Source organism: Protopterus annectens, chromosome 1.part0 (assembly GCF_019279795.1).
Source record: "Protopterus annectens isolate FY-2018-M chromosome 1.part0, PAN1.0, whole genome shotgun sequence".
Classification (NCBI taxonomy): domain Eukaryota; kingdom Metazoa; phylum Chordata; order Ceratodontiformes; family Protopteridae; genus Protopterus; species Protopterus annectens.
In genome coordinates this window covers 947,962,031-947,978,445 of record NC_056725.1, presented here as the reverse complement: position 1 = coordinate 947,978,445, position 16,415 = coordinate 947,962,031, and the positions used below count along the sequence as shown (strand labels likewise).

At 37.4% G+C, this 16,415-nt stretch overlaps 1 protein-coding gene across 13 annotated transcripts in view; it reads right to left on the bottom strand.

Annotated features, from left to right (window-relative positions):
- The window catches only part of LAMA2 (laminin subunit alpha 2), a 4,753,606-nt gene that overhangs the window by 2,224,968 nt on the left and 2,512,223 nt on the right, over positions 1–16,415 (bottom strand). For all 13 annotated transcript variants that reach the window (XM_044064325.1, XM_044064371.1, XM_044064344.1 and 10 more), the window contains exon 13: positions 982–1,083. In XM_044064325.1, coding sequence (XP_043920260.1) covers positions 982–1,083 — 102 coding nt within the window. The remainder of the gene's footprint in view (positions 1–981; positions 1,084–16,415) is intronic.

Here is a 16,415-nt window from a genome sequence, read left to right as displayed (position 1 = left end):
CATACTAATAAAACAAAGCCCAAATAAACTGAGGTACAGAACTAGTAATTAACTCCCAGTCTGTCTCCAAACACTAATGATAAATACAGACGTTATCCACAAAATAATATTTTTTGCATCGGTATTAAGAAATAAATTTGTGCTATGCAGTAGTATAACATTTTTTAAGTATATGATATATATTTGAGTAATATCTTTCTGATCTACACTGTGGTGCACTGATTTTTGCTTCTGGATCTTGGCTGATGGAATATAAATTATTTTCCCTGTTTCTATGACTGCCTTAGCAACTCCTATAAAGTGTCAAAAGTTTGTGAAGATTGTTTCAACTGTAAACAAACATTTGTCTCACTGGGACTACGCTGCTTAATAAATGAAGTAGTTTATTATAGTTAAATCAAGATGCATGTCTGTTTACTAAGCTTTTCTATGTACTAATCTTATTTTCCTACACCCATATGTAGTGCAACATGCACTTCATAATCTAATGAGAAAAGCTAGAAATAACTGCGCTTTTCATGGTCAAACAATTTGATATCTAAGTTGTAATATATATATTCCCCCTGTATACTCTAGTTTTAAGATGCAACTGATACAGATGAGACCAGAATCATCTCTGTTTAAGAGAGAAAGGTTCCATGCAGTTTAAATTACAGCAGACAAGAAAAGAAGATGCAATACCTGAAAAAAACATCCGTAGTGTGAAGAGTCTGGCACATTGTAAAATATGACATCTGATTTAATTCCATGATACCTGGTGCAGATTAATGGGCAATGTAATTATTAAGGGGAGGATGCATATGGTCACATCAATAAATGTCAAGCCAATATGACAGTGGTTATCTGAACAAATTATAACTCAGGTTAACCTTAGGGAAATGCCAGTATGGCAATAGGTAAGCCATCTCATCAGACCTTAGTGAAATATTCAGATATATAAGACATCTAATGTTGACAAAAGAGATGAGAAAAGCCCCTTACCTCTAAAATGACGTCTATGTGAGGCATTGCTTCAACATATCTTTCCAGTTCGATGATATCGTAGGAGACGGTGAAGGTCAATTTTCCTCCATATGATGTTACCTATAATGACATCAAGCAGAGTACATTTAATGCAAGTACAAATTCTTGTAGTTATATTAACACTACTGAACATTCACTAGCTGGAAGAAGCAATTGCAATCAGCATGTAATGTGGCCACATTCAGATATGAAATGTATTGCAAACGAAGGAATATAATGCGAGAAACAAATTTAGTCTGTATTTCTTCTCTTTTTCTGCAGTCAGGCTTTAGTAATAAACTATACAATTCCTCTGTTTTACTCACAAATATACATATATATATATATATATATATATATATATATACATATATATATATATATATATATATATATATATTTTTTTTTTTTTTTATTTCCCACACAGTAGACTTCCATGGCTTAAATAACACAGAGGGCATTCTATAGAATGTTATACGAGTGTAAACAGTACTATCATCTCTCAAGGCCTTATTTAAGCCCTGTGACTGAAATTCACATAAATAATTTTCTCGATAAAAAATGTAAGCAGATGGAAAAACAGGCTAATTATTTATTTCTCTTTCTCTCTCACACACACATATGTATATCACTTACACTTACTTACACTTTACATAGCCATGCATTCTGATAAGTTTTAAAGCACTATCGTAGTATGTAAATCACTTGCTACTCAAATTAGCTTACCAGATACAATCTGTGAAAAATGACGAAATAAATAAACTGGTAGGCAAACACGAAAATAATATAGTCCAACGATACCAAAAATTCCAAACTAAAGCAGCAGCAGCCAAAAATTCTTCAAAACGTAGCTTTTATTCACAAAAAACAAACGAACTGGATAAGCGCTTTCACATACACTATGTATGCTTCTTCAGATCCTGATTCTTATGAGTTTACCACACATTTAAATACTCTAGGTCCATCAGTTAATTAACATTAATTATTCAATAAACCAATTAACTGGTCACTTAGCCTTTTAAACTGATAGTTACAAGAACTGCATAGCTTTTCACTGCAGGGCATATAGTTAAACTATAACAATAGAGAATTGTGATGCTGAAACTATTTAACTTTTGTAGTGCTTCAAATATATGAAAAATATATATGATACTATATATTAAATCATTACAAAATTAAAAATACAAGCAGGGACATAGAATAACATAATAAATTAATATTGTTAAAATAGCATTTGTTAAAACCAAATGTAGTAATATAAAATGCTGCAAATATATGAAAGTAATCTATATTCAACACATAATTTGATTAATATTTATGTAAAATTAATTCTATGTAGTGAAATAGTGAGTATTCAAGGTAATTCATAACGTATAAGATAATTCTTGAATATACACTGCTATTATGCATCGAAATAGAATATATATATATATACATCAGTATAATATTTTAGGTCTTTTTATTAGGTATAGTACCTTGTATATAATATAAACATCAAATGCTTTACAATAGTGCATGAATATCAAATTTCATGTGGGAATATAGATGAATAAGGAATAGTTTGTAAGATCTAATGCCTAGAAGAAGTTAAAAAAGGAATCTGCTGTTATATATGTATGTATATGCACTCTTAGCCTTACAAAATATAGGGCTATCTTCTTTTTCTGAGTGCTGGTTTTATAGATACATATTGATTGATTCCTGGATGTTGGTGTGCTCTCAACTTAAAGATCCAGTATAATTCTCTGGATTCTAGAAGGTTGGGGTTTTCCTTCTCTCTCTTATTACATTTGACTATTTCCAGAACTCTAAATTTAAAATTATGTTCTCTAAATTCTAAAATGTGTTTTGCTAAAGGTTCTGTTCATTTAGGCGCTTATATCATAGGTATGATCATAGACTCTATTCTTTAATTTTCTCTTTGTCATTCACATAAAAAGCTAAACACTTTTCACAGTTTGCTAGGTAGATAATATTTTCTGTTGTACCTCAAATTTAGGAACAAATTTGAAGTTAAATACTGGGTGTAAAAATCTTGTTCACTAGTTATATAAGAACACATGTTACAACTTCCACATGGAGTCGTTCCAAATCTCATTATTCCTTCCTTCTGTAGATTTATATCTACCTTAAAGTCTCCACATAATAACTGTGAATCTCGGGTAAGCACCTACTATTTTCATAGTCATCTCATCTATAATCAAAATATTCCAGTTGTTTTGGATAATGCGTTTGATAGCTTGACTATCGTTGGTGTAGGTCATTATATATCTTACTACTGTTAATCCATTCTTGGTTATTTGTTTACCCTTGATGCTAGTTTTATGTTGTCCAATCTCTAGATTAAAGGTCTTAATATAATTTTTATTCGGCCTTTTATTTGGTTCTTCTATGGGGGCTGATGGGAAAACTTTTCCTTTAACCAATTGTACCAACTCTCTATTGTAGCCTCTTTCAATAAACAGTTCTTCCATTTTTTCTATTTCATTGTGTTTTATTTCTTGTTCACTGCACAGTCTATTAATTCTTAAAAATTGACTCTTTATAATTGCTGGAAACACGTGCCGTGGATGCATGCTATTAAAGTCAAGGATAGTATTTTTCCAGCAAGTCTTTCTGTAAAGACTGGAGACCAAGCATCCATTTTTGATACTTAAATTTATGTCTAGGAAGCTGATAGTATCATTAGATGCTTCCATAGTAGAAGTTGTGGTATTAAGGTAGTAAAAACATTTTAAACTCTATTAGAGTACCTTTCCATACAATAAGTATGTCATCAACAAATCTTTATAGTATAATTTTACTAAATAATGGATGGTTAAACAAAAATGTTTGTTCCCACTGAAAGACCACAAGATTTGCATACGTGTTGGCGCATGGAGTTCCCATTGCAACCTTGCAACCTGCAAGTTTTAAAGCAAGCTTGAGTAAACTCTATTAATTTTGCACCAGAAAAAAAAATGGACTGATAAGATATGGTTGTGATGGGCAATTTCCCATTCACATTCAGGTTTGATGTAAAGTATGTCCTTCTCAGAATCTGCACCATGCTGTATTCACCTCAGTTTTGGATAAGCCATCACAGAAGAACTAAAATAGAGGTGATGAGGTAATTTATAGCATGGTACAGTGCATCCATTACAGCTGAAGACCCACTGTGTACACATGCTGGTCCATGCTGGGTTTAGTATTCCACCTGATAGCCTACAAGGCCTTATAATTTCTATAACCAGTTGTCCATTATGTATTTGCATATTCTCCTACATCTACAGAGTATGTGAAGACAGCAAGGTAGATATGGGCAGCTACTTTTGTACAGTGCACCCTCATTAATCTGGGTAATCTGAGCTTCACAACTGATAAACCATGCAAACCACAATGCTCTATACCTTTTTTTTGGTGATATGGCTTATAAACCATTGTGATATTGAGTTAGAGTGTGTAAGTGTTTTATGCTTCTTATCTTAATCAAAAAAGGGATTGGTTAAATGTTTGAAACAGTTGCTCTTTATTGGGAAAAGTTCATAGCTATTGGCAATGTCAGACAGACATTTAGAAGACCCTGCTTCTGTTAAGAAATTAAGGATATACTAGTATTCTGGTCATGGATATAAGTGCTAGGTGTATGTGTACAAGCCGATGTTTGCCCTATGTGGCTGTCACATTGAAGCAAGCTAAAGTTTCTTTTGAACCACCCAAATGTTATTAACAGTTATCATATGCTAATACATGGCATCCTATTTATTATGCACTGTGACTGAGGAAAGCAGGTCAGTTTGTCTCACCTTTATAGTAATGGTGTGCTTGCTTAATTGCTATGTTGGTATTTACCATTTGTGATTTGTTAGGTGACAAGTATGTTTTGCTGTTATTGAATATCTCCTTGTTGGTCTGCACCTCTTATGGTAGGTCTTTTTAGCAGATTTTATTTTACATTTCTGTTGGCTTTGTCACTCAGTTAGCTGCAAGTATATACCTGATATTGCTTTGTCAAGTGGGATGTTAAAGATCTTAAGCTGATATTATCAGCACGGTACTGTGATACATGCTTTAAGCATACCTTTAATGTGGCTTGTAATAGGAAATTCAGATGTGTTTCCATACTCCATGAATTTAGACATCCTATGCACGAACATTGATTGTTAACAGTGTGCCTTTCTTCAGTGGCACCAACAACACTTGAGCTTTCATTGTCTCAAGAACAGTGATCTTCTAAGCAAAAAATCATATTTTATCTACATAGCTTTTAAAACTTAGAAAACCAGGTTTATAGTTTTAGTTTGTATTGCCCTGCTTGGTTACATTTTAGAAATGTGCAACAGCAATATATTTTCAAAACACTTAAATGCAGGTAATCTAGTTGTATATTATTTTATTAAAATAATGACTTTCCATATTATATTTTCAAACAGCTATCTTGCAGCCAACTTCCCACAATGTCCCGTTCCATCTGTAAATTATATATTACCAATGAAAGATAGCCCATTATAACAGGAAGATGACAGTTATGTAAACAGGCTACTTTTGCTGTGCTTTTACATTAAGAAGGATGGTCTGCAATTGTTCCTCCCCAGAGCCAAAACTTTATCCATCCCCTTATGGCCTTTTTTAGACAATGTCAAAATGACAAAAGTAACAACACAGCAAAAAAAAAAAAATCAAAACAACCTTAAAGTGTTTCTGCTCAATACTAGGAGCCTTAACAAGAAACTACACACCCTACAGCTCTTCTCACTCTGGAGATTGTAGACATTTGTGCTATTACCAAGACTTGGTTTAAAGCCAAATAATGCCAAATAATGTACTCCAGCAGTGGAAGGCTACAGTGCCTTCCAAACATTTAGACTAACAGCAGCACTGACAGGGCCTAAAGGAGGAGGAGATGTCTTAATGTACATTAGCAGCAAATACAGCTCTAGGTTGGTTAAACAGGACGATGACCTGCATTTCACCCACAACAAAGTCTCCACAGATGAGGTTTACTACCGTGTCCTAGCCAGCTACAGGTTGCGCTCTATGACCCATAAAGTTCAGAACTCAACGATACCTACTAGAGCTACTCACCCTGGGAACAACAGACCCACCTGACTGACTGACAGTCTAATATGCAAAGCCATTGAACAAATTATCATGGAAATGATCAACATGGACATTGGCAACCCACAGACACTATACCCAGCCCAGTTTAGCTTTGTTAAGGGAAGGCCTTGCATGCCACCTACCTTGACCTGGCCAAGGCATTTGATACAATATCTCACAAAGATATTGTTGATAAACTCTCAGAACTAGGCATAGATTGCTACATAATTTGCTGGATGGCCAACTGTCTCACATATAGGAACCAAGAATAAAGATCGGTGAGACAGCTTCCACTGCAATACTGGTGATCAGTGGAGTACCCCAGAGCTTTGTATTAGGCCCAATGATGTTTGACATCTACTTCTTGGAAGTCAAGGCTAATGTCAAAGGCCTCTGACTCACCAAGTTCACAAATGGCTGTAAATTAAGAGCTATAAAATATTCCCCCACAACACCAACATCCTACAGACTCCCCTACAACACCAACATCCTACAAGAGAGTGTAACATGAACAAATGACTGTTGTGTAAGCAACGGATGAAAACTCAGTGCAAAGAAATGCATGATAGTGCCCTGTGGGTAATTATCCACCCAGGCTAATTAGTTCATCAGTAAAACATCCCTAAGAGTTGACGCAATAGTTAAAGATCTGGAAACATATATATGGAGAATCTGGCATTTGACCAACTTGTAGCTAAGGTAGAAGGAAAACCATTCTATGTCACCCAACTCATAAGCAGAAGTATGGCATCCAGGGCCAAATTAGTAATAGTACCACTGCACTCAGTCCTTATCAGACCCATCAAGTACAATGCCCACGTTGGCATGTGCCTAACAAGGCACTTGCAACAGTTAGAATTCCCTCAAAGTTTCCTCACCAGCAGAATCTAGAATATGGGACATGGAAAGCCTGACCTACAGAGATCACCTTAGGTTCTTATCTCTGTACTCATTCTCCTATAGGTTACTGAGATACAATCTATACTTAGCTTATAAGGCATCGTCAGATCCAGCTCTGATGGCTCATTTGCACATCTACAAGACAAACAGCACCAGAAACCCTAGATCCAATAAAAATGGAGTCTGCTGGAGAGACAAATAAGTGTTTCAAAGGATCCCTGCACTACCGAATAAGCTCCCTATCAATGTGAAGCAGAGCTCAACCCTGACCCTATTCAAAAGAAACCTTGATCAATGCATGGGAAATCACAAACTCAGCACTGGCCTGGCCACCATGTCTTTGATGGCAAGAGGTCGACAGTAAGTAAATTAATCTCCAACTAGAACACCTCCCCACCCAACATAACCCCTAGCTACCTCATACTAACATACCCCACCATACAGGTGTCCAAGGAGCTCTGAGACAAAACTCAAGTAGGTTGCATGACTAGGCTTGTAAAAAACCTGGTGGTTGTTAGCATAGTATAAACCTATCAGCCTGTGAACCTATTCATACTTAGAAGAGCTTAAGTTACTAAAACAAATGTTGATATTAAAGTTAAGGAAATTCTCACTTTTGTCACAGTGCCTTTCTAACACATCACCCAAAGTCCTGTATCAATATGTCTTCCTTATTCTTTATTTTCCATCTTCAGCTTCACTAACAACCAAGCCTTACAGAAAATGAAAGGAAAACTGTAGGAGCTACCTGATGCTAATTGTGTTGCAGGTAAAAATAATCAGAGACTGCAGTCACCAAAGACATGGAGAAACTTTACCTTCTACATGTTCAAGCCAAGTACTGAATTTGCCATCTAGCTTATGTAACTTTAATATGGGATTGCATACTCAGGTCAGCTAATTACTTATGCGTCATTCCATGTAAAATGCTATAGTTTATGTGCTGACTGAGGAGGTATACTTCAGTTTTTTTAGGCCCTGGAACCACTTGTCCCATACTACCTTACAGATTCATAGGGTCTTACTAGACTACTGACTGTAGATGATCTTTAGAAACCTAGCCTTGTATTCCCATAAGTTTTTTTCCCCTGGAAATTTAAATATAAAATAATCCAGAAAAACAAAACATTTGCATGTTACCCTTTTCTATAAGGGACAGGGGTACTACTGCAAGGATGGATTTTCAGTTTCCCACCCATTAGTTCATATAATATTTTAATAGAAAAACAGAAGTACTTTGCTTCATGTGGACAGGAAGGCAACTCCAAAGAAGTGCTGTTCTCTCTGACTCATTTCAAGCCATCCAATATGCACTGTTTATGTTGTAGAAGAGAGTAAGATCTCATGAGAGAATACTTATGCCATCACTGGAAACGTGGATGTGCAGTAGGTCTAAAAGGATAGGATCTGTTGAGGCTCTGAATGTAAGGCAGAGGTCACCCCACAGCAGCCTTTATGATACTGAGGAAAAGGACAAGTATTTGAGATGATCAGTGTAGTTCTCCTAATTTAGTCTTTTGATTTCTTCATGAGAAAATGCTGTAGGTATACAAGTTGTGTCAAGTGCTTGGATAGGCACATGCCAAGTGGGGCATTAAACTCAATTATCACCCTAAGTGCTGAATAAAATGGAATGATCACATCTCTAGACATCAATGTCATATCCTTACTAATAAGCTGTACAATAATGAAGATCATTCTTATAATTGTGGATACATGGTGATCAGAGGACAGTTCACTCTCTACATAAGTTCTGAAGTAAATAGCTACTGGTTCGATTTTCGGGGGTGGGTTATCAATGTAATAGTTGCAGGGGATGGCATGCTTGTTGAATGATACTATTATGCATTTTTTGGCAGAAAGTTTTAGTAGTAACAATTTGAAATGTTGGCACCCATGTCAGCAAGTCCCAAAATATGGAGAGAAAAATGGAGTTGTATATAACAAATCCAAGATGGCCATTTCTTGGAATATTCCTTTTTCTTTGAGATATGGTGACCTCAGAGTTAGTATATATAAACTCAAGGGTGTGGGAGATTGCCCCCAAATAGATGGTGCAGGGGGTTTCCTCACCTATTGCTTTAGTTACCTTCTCAGAGAAATCAACCAAGTTGAGTAGTCAGAATCTGTCACTGACAAAACAAAATTGGCTTGGGTCAAGGGTTTGTAGGCTACCTTTATCCTTGTTTTTTAATTCCATTATGATCCTTCTTGTCAGAATGGTTGGCCTATAATGTCCTGGCTCAGTTGACACACATATCCTGTTTGGAGACTGATACGGAATAATTTCTGTAAGAGGTTTGGGATGTCCTGCTTAGGCTAGCCATTAGACATCTTGGTATATCTGGCCCTAAACAGGAGTGCTCTTGGCCTTGAGCAGTGCCTTTAGGATTTGTTACTGGGAGATTGGGGGGTCATAGATGTAGGGATATGATCTGGGAATGTTGGGGGGAAGGTGAAGTTTGAGATAAATTTATCAATTAGTAGAGTTGCTACGTAATCTAGGTCTGAGCAGGTGATATTTAAGAAGGTGCTGTGGTTATCTTTCACCTGGGTGGCTATTCTTGCCTTACATCTGGCTTTGGTTAATTAGATCAGAGTCTGGAAATATTTGTTTCATTTAGCAAAAGCAAGTTTGTTTTCCTGAGAATTAAGTTTATTTTTATATGCAATGATTTTTTTCATTTAGCACAGAGCCTGTTTATATTAGGGCCCCACTATAGGAGTTTCTTATTGAATTTAGCATCATACATATTTCTAAGGGTACAGATACATATATGTGACTATTACATCTGCATATAATTTGGCAGTAAAGGATTCAGCATAAGCAATGAAGTCATCAAGGTGATGCATCTTTTGAATTTATCCAGGTTGTCACTCAGTTTTAGTAAATTGGCCATTGCATAGCCTGTGAATACTGAGATACTGGAGGATACCTCAAGCTTCAGTCTTTTGTTGAATATAACTAACTTATGGACCAATTTGACCATAAAAATATTATTAAAAATTATAATTAAAATATGATTAAAATTATTAAAAATTAGGGATAAGGCTGTCATTTGTGTGAAGCAGATCTGCTTCATATTTGTAAAGAACAAGTTCAGGATTTTATAGCTCCTGGTTGGGGTATGGACTAACTGGTGCACACAGTTTCAACTAATGAAGTCCCAAAATCTCTGCACATACATTTTTAAGGATGCACAAGTCTCTCAGTGTATGAAGGGATATCTGAAATCTCCTAGGAGAATGGTGTTTGGTTTAATACATAGAGACTTGTTAGGTAGGAGACATGGACCAAAGAAGACACAGAGGGGGTTCTCTAGTTAGCTATGACATCATAGGGGGTTTCCTTCATAGCAAGCAGGATATGAAGCAGTTCCAGGCCATTATGTTGTCTAATGAGTCTGATAGGTGAGAATTATTTTATAAATACAGAGACACCTCTGCCTTTAATGCATTTGTCTAATGTTGTGGGCCAGCACGAGTGATACTCATTATAGCCCTGCACCAATGGAGTGTTTTCATTGGTTTTGAACCAGTTCTCTGGAGTGATGCGTATATCAACATTTTCCAGGGAAATTAAGGCCTGCAGGGTTTGGCCAATTTTACCTTTACTACCTTCATTCAAAATATAGCCTAGTTAAGGTTGTTTGATCTAAGATTTATTGTTCCTTGCATAACATGCTAAATGATCCCATAGTTTCCTTTTTCAAGTAAATACTATCATCTCCTATATATATATATATATATATATATATATATATACACATATATATATATATATATATATATATATATATAGAGAGAGAGATCTAATAAGTAAGCTTGATATGCTTTGTGAAGAATAGTGTAGAATGACATGACCACAGTTTGGAGAATGTCAATCATGCTTGCAGTAATGCATTTTTTTAAATACTAGCCTTTTCCTTATCTAAGGGAAGCTTGACACATGCAGTAAATGACTCTACTATATACATGCTTGGAACTATTCTGAACGAAATGCATTATCTTCTTCAGATTAATATATAATATTCGCTGACATTTCAAGAATGTTCACATTCTATTAACTGAAAATGTATAAAAACACAAAGGTACTTCTATGTTTTTTCTTTATTTAGTTAGTTGAATAGACATTTTTGTCACTGCTACCACTATTACTTTAAATAAACTAGAGACACTTTAAGACTAAAATATGTGGAATGCTCTTTAAAGTCATTATATTACAGCTAAAGCATACACAAGCATTTACAGATATCCATTGGACTAATAGCAGGAGGAATTCACAAAATTATAGTATTTTACAGTATCTTTTTGTCAGCCTTTTTGTCTGCTGCAGTAAGGTAGCACAGTGTTTAATATTGTTCCGTCTCAGTTTCACTGTTTGTGGATTAATCATTACCTTTGGATGTTCTCTGGGTTAAATCTACATATTTTTCCTAGGCTCTGTATAGGCCTTTTCTGCATATTCTGTTTTTCTAATATAGACAATGAAATCACATGGACAATGTTTTTTATCTAATGAATTTAGAAGAAGGAAAATTTACAAGTAAGCTAAAATAATCCAGCAAGACTTGCACTAAAATGAACAAAAACTCAGTCATAAGTTACTCACCATAACATTCCATCCATGGTGTCCATTTTCATTCTTCTTCAACTAATGGATTTGGATTCGATCCTTGGATCTGACTCAGCCGTTAGTTACACTAGCTCATGGCCTCCCAAAAATCTCTCAAGCTCCTTCCCTACCCATAATACACCAATACCTAACATCCCTTAGATCGTGTTGAGTGCTTGACAAGAAGACTATTATAATATGCCTTATCTTGTCCTTGAAGCCTCTTGCTCCTCCAGAAGTCAATCATTAAAAATGTTGGGGGTTGGTGGGTGGGGAGTTGAGGAAGAATGGAAATGGACAACACAGATGGACACAAATGGAACATTATGGTGAGTACATACCTTTTTAGCTGATGTTGTCAATTTTCATTTATTCATCAACTAATGGAAGACAGTCCCCAGCTACCTAAAATCCTGGGTGGAGTCTAAGGAAGAAATTTCCTGAGTACAGTTGAGCCAAAGGCTGCATTTCCCCTCAAGACATGATCTACTTTGTAATGAATGATAAAAGTATGAGAATTTAATCAAGTTGCAGCCACACATATTTTGTCCATAGAAGCTTTAGACTGGAACACAGAAGAAGTTACCATAGATCTGGTTGAATGAGCTTTTAAATGTTTTGGTAAGGGGAGATTCAACTTGTTATAGACAAATGAAATGCAGTCTGTCAACCATCTAGCTAGAGCTACCTTTGTAACTGATTCACCCAATTTAGTATTTGTGAAGGAGATAAATAGCTGATCTGTCTTTCAAATGTCTTTTGTTCTGTGTAGGTAGAAACATAATTGTCTATGGACATCCAATAAATGAAGCATATATTCCCCTTTATGTTCACATTTTAGAAAGAATACTGGCAGGTTAATGGATTGGTTGATTTTGGATTCTGATACCAACTTAGGAAGAAAGGAAGCATTGGTACATAACATGATGCTATCCTTATGAATAATCAAATATGGAGGCATAGAAGATAAAGCTTGACATTCTGAAATTCATCTAGCTGATGTAATTCCAACTAGAAAGATAGTTTTCTAGGTCAGGAATTTAAGATCACATTCAGCTGCTGGTTCAAAGGGAGAATTAATTAAGGTTTGGAGAACCAAATTTAAATCCCATTGTGGAGTGGGGTGTATATAAGGGGGTTTGAGCAGGAAAGTGCCTCTCAAAAAGGCTTTGCACAGCTTAGAGGAAGTCGGTGAAGAATTTTGGAATCCAACATGAAAGTTAGAAATTGCTGAGAGTTGGACTTTTATAGTTTATGAACTAGCACCTCCATTAAATAGACTCACCAAAAATTCCACAACTGATTGAACTGGAGCTGAAAAGGGGTCAATTTGATTTTGCTCTGCCCAATAAATGAGTCTTTTTCATTTACTCCTGTAGAGTTTCCTAGTAGAAGTTTTATGGAAAGATAAAAGTATGGATCAGACAGGGGAAGACAGTATTGGCTGTCTGGCTATTAAAGGAATTGGAGAAACCACTCTGTTAGTTTGAGGTTTGAGATGTCCAGGTGAACCATGTCTGCCATGTGGGATAGAAGGTCTGCAGTTGGATCCAGAATCGAAGGTGGATACAGTAGGTCAGGCCAAAAGATGAGAAACCAAATCTGTTGAGGCCAGTAAGGTGCAGTGAGGATGACTTTGCTCTTCAACCGGGCTGCTTTCTCCATGAATTTGGGAATTAGGGGAGTCAAAGGGTAAGCACACAGAACCCTGTGGGGCCAATTTTGGAGTATTACATCCTTCCATGATTCCTCCAGTGGGGGAAAAGGGCAAAAAAGCTGCTGCACTCGTTGTTTAGGGGAGAGGCAAAAAGATTGCAAGCAAGGCTGGCCCCACTATTTAAAAATCATTTTGGTTACTTTGTTGTTGAGGGACCACTCATGATGTGGTAAGATGGACCTGCTCAGCATGTCTGCTATCACTTTGGATTTGCCCAGAATATGCATTGCTATTAGAAAGTGGTTGTAAACTATTGTCCATTGCCACACTCTGAGGGCTTCTTGACACAGGGGATAAGATCTGGTTCCCTCTTGTTTGCAGATGTACCAAATTAATGACATGCTGTCTGTCTGGATTACAACTATTCCAAGAGGGAGAGAGTATTGGAATACCTGTAATGCCAAAAGCACTGCTCTCATCTCCAGAACATCGATATGTAAGTTGGCCTCTTTGGGGGACCAAGTGCCTTGGACTGTTTTCCCCAGGCAATGCCTCCCTACCAAATCTGGGAAGAGTCTGTGATCACTATGGCCTTGGGCTGTGGGAAGACAAAAGGATAGCCTTGTAATACCTATTGCAATTGCATCCACCAGCAAAGGTATCTTTTGCATACTTCAGTTATTCTTCTCTTCGCTGACATGGGTTGATAAAGTACTGACCACAATATTACTAACATCCATTGTAAAAGTCTCATGTGGAATCTTGCTAAAGGCACTAAAATTATTACCACTGACATTGATCCCAGGGCTTGCAGAATCAATCAGACTGAAATTCTGGTACTGCAAATTATTTTTCTGACCTGCATCCTTATTGTTTGCACTCCTGATAGAGGAATAGAAGCTACCATAGATACTGTGTTGAATACTGCTCCTATGAATTCTAATGTCTGGGTCAGTTGTAAGTGAGACTTGTTGTAATATATGGTTATTCTGAGATGTGAACAAGTTTGTATCATCTGATCTTGTGCTTCTATCTGTTGATGCCTGGTCGGGGAGGTAATGAGCCACTCGTCTAAATATGGAAACACCTTGAATCCCTGCAGTCTCAAGTGAGCTGCTACTACTACCATACATTTGGTAAACACCCTAGGGGCTGTGTTGAGGCCAAAAGGCAGTGCTCTGGATTGGTAGTGACTGGCTCACAGCCAGAACTTGTTCATTGTTATGTAACAGTATGCATCCTAAAGGTCTAGCTAGCACATCCCATCATGCATGCCCAGAAAGGGCGGAATGGACTGAACTGTGATTATCTGGAACTTTGTATGTTAAGCTGACTTGTTTAATACACCAAAATCAAAAATTGGTCTCCAGTCCCGAATTTCTTTGGCAATAAAAAAAAATCTTGACTAAGTTCCAGATTCTGTTTGGTCTGGTGGGACTTCTTGGAAGACTCTTTCTCTTAGAAGCTTTTAGATTTCTAGCATAGTGCTGCAGCTTTCCTCTGATTGGGTGGAACATCAGGAAATTTTCTTAACAATGGAGGAGGTAGGGAAAAAGGAATTATATAACCTCTGGAAATGATTCTATGCACCCAATTGTCTTTTGTTACATCTAGCAAGGCTCTCCAGTATAGAGATAAGTGACACCCGAATATGTCCAGAGGAGGGCAATCGGGCCTCCTTTCAGGACTGCTGAAAGATTCTGTTGGAAAAGGAATCTCTAGACCCCTGGTTTTGCAGGCCTTCTCTGCCACAGGGGCATTGCCATCCATTATAGCTCCCCCCTCTGCCTCTGGGGGATCTATATCCACATGTGTCCTGGAAAGGACCTTGGGACTTTCTGAACCAGATTTTTTTACCTCCCCATTGATTCCTGTAAATGGTCCTTTGAGGGGTCAAAAAATGTACACCCACTGCAGAGAGGGTCTTCCCATCCTTTTCACACCTGAAGAGTGTGTCCTTCACTGTTGGACCAAATAAGAAGTGCTGTCAAAAGGAGCATTGACATATGAGGATATGAAGGTATCTGAAAATCACACAGGCACACACAGGCATGCCTCCTGATGGAAATTCCTGAACCTGCGGCCCTTGAGGTGTCTTCTGCAGCATGCGAGATGAGCCTCATAGAAGAATTAGATATAGCTTGTAGGGCAGCAAACTGAGAGACTACTGAAGAATGAGCCTCACCAGTTTCAGTTCCAGAAAGAGATTTTAATAGCTCTTTAATTAAATCTTTTTGAAGTCTTGTAAAACTTTCCAGTTAGTTCAGTCAGCTGAGTGCAAAAGTCACTGTAGCATAAACATGCTTCTCAAATCTGTCAGTCACCTTAGACTCTTTGTTAGGAGGATGGACAGTGGAACTCTGTTCAGCCAGTTCCTTTTTTGTAGCTGCCACCATGACTATGGCATCTACTGGCACCCCTTTACCCCCAAATTATCTTCCTAGTTGTGGAGTCAGAATCTGTTCTCTTGGGGACTGGCTCATCTGAATCAGGTTCCTTCCACACCCACCTACAGACCAAAACAATGAGCTCATTGCAGTTCAGAGTAACCCAGGAGGTAGACAAGCTAGCTTCAAATGCCTCCAGAAATACCAATTCCTCCACAGAAGGGTCTTGGGAAGACCAACCACCATTCTGCTTAAGAATCTATAGCATGTCTCCAAATGAGACATTGGGTGGTGATTTTGGGGACCCGCCTCCTTCATCGAAATCAGTATCCTCAGTGACTGACTCTTGGGGAAAGTCAAAGTGCCTCCTTTTGCACTTTCTCTTCCTAGGGATTTCCTTGGTGGGATGCTTCAGTAAAGTATAAGAAGAGTTTAGGATACCCTGCTGGGTAGTCTGGAAGCTTTGAGCTGGCTGTCCCTCTGGGGTAGAATTTTGAGGCTCACAGTGCAAAGTCATGTGAGAAGAAAATGGTGGATTCAAGGGGGTAGGACTCCTCTGTCCTGCCATGGCAGAGAACACTCTCTTCACAACCTCAAAGGCAGATCGCTCCAGACAGAAGGAAGACAATGGAGTTGAGAAAGCAAGTTTCTGGCTCATCACTTCCCTCCACTATGAAAACAACCCACCCGAGGCTGAAGATGGAAACGAGCTCTACACTGCTGAGGCTCCAAGAGGAAGGGATGACTCTGAAAACCTCAGAGTTGCCTCTAACCT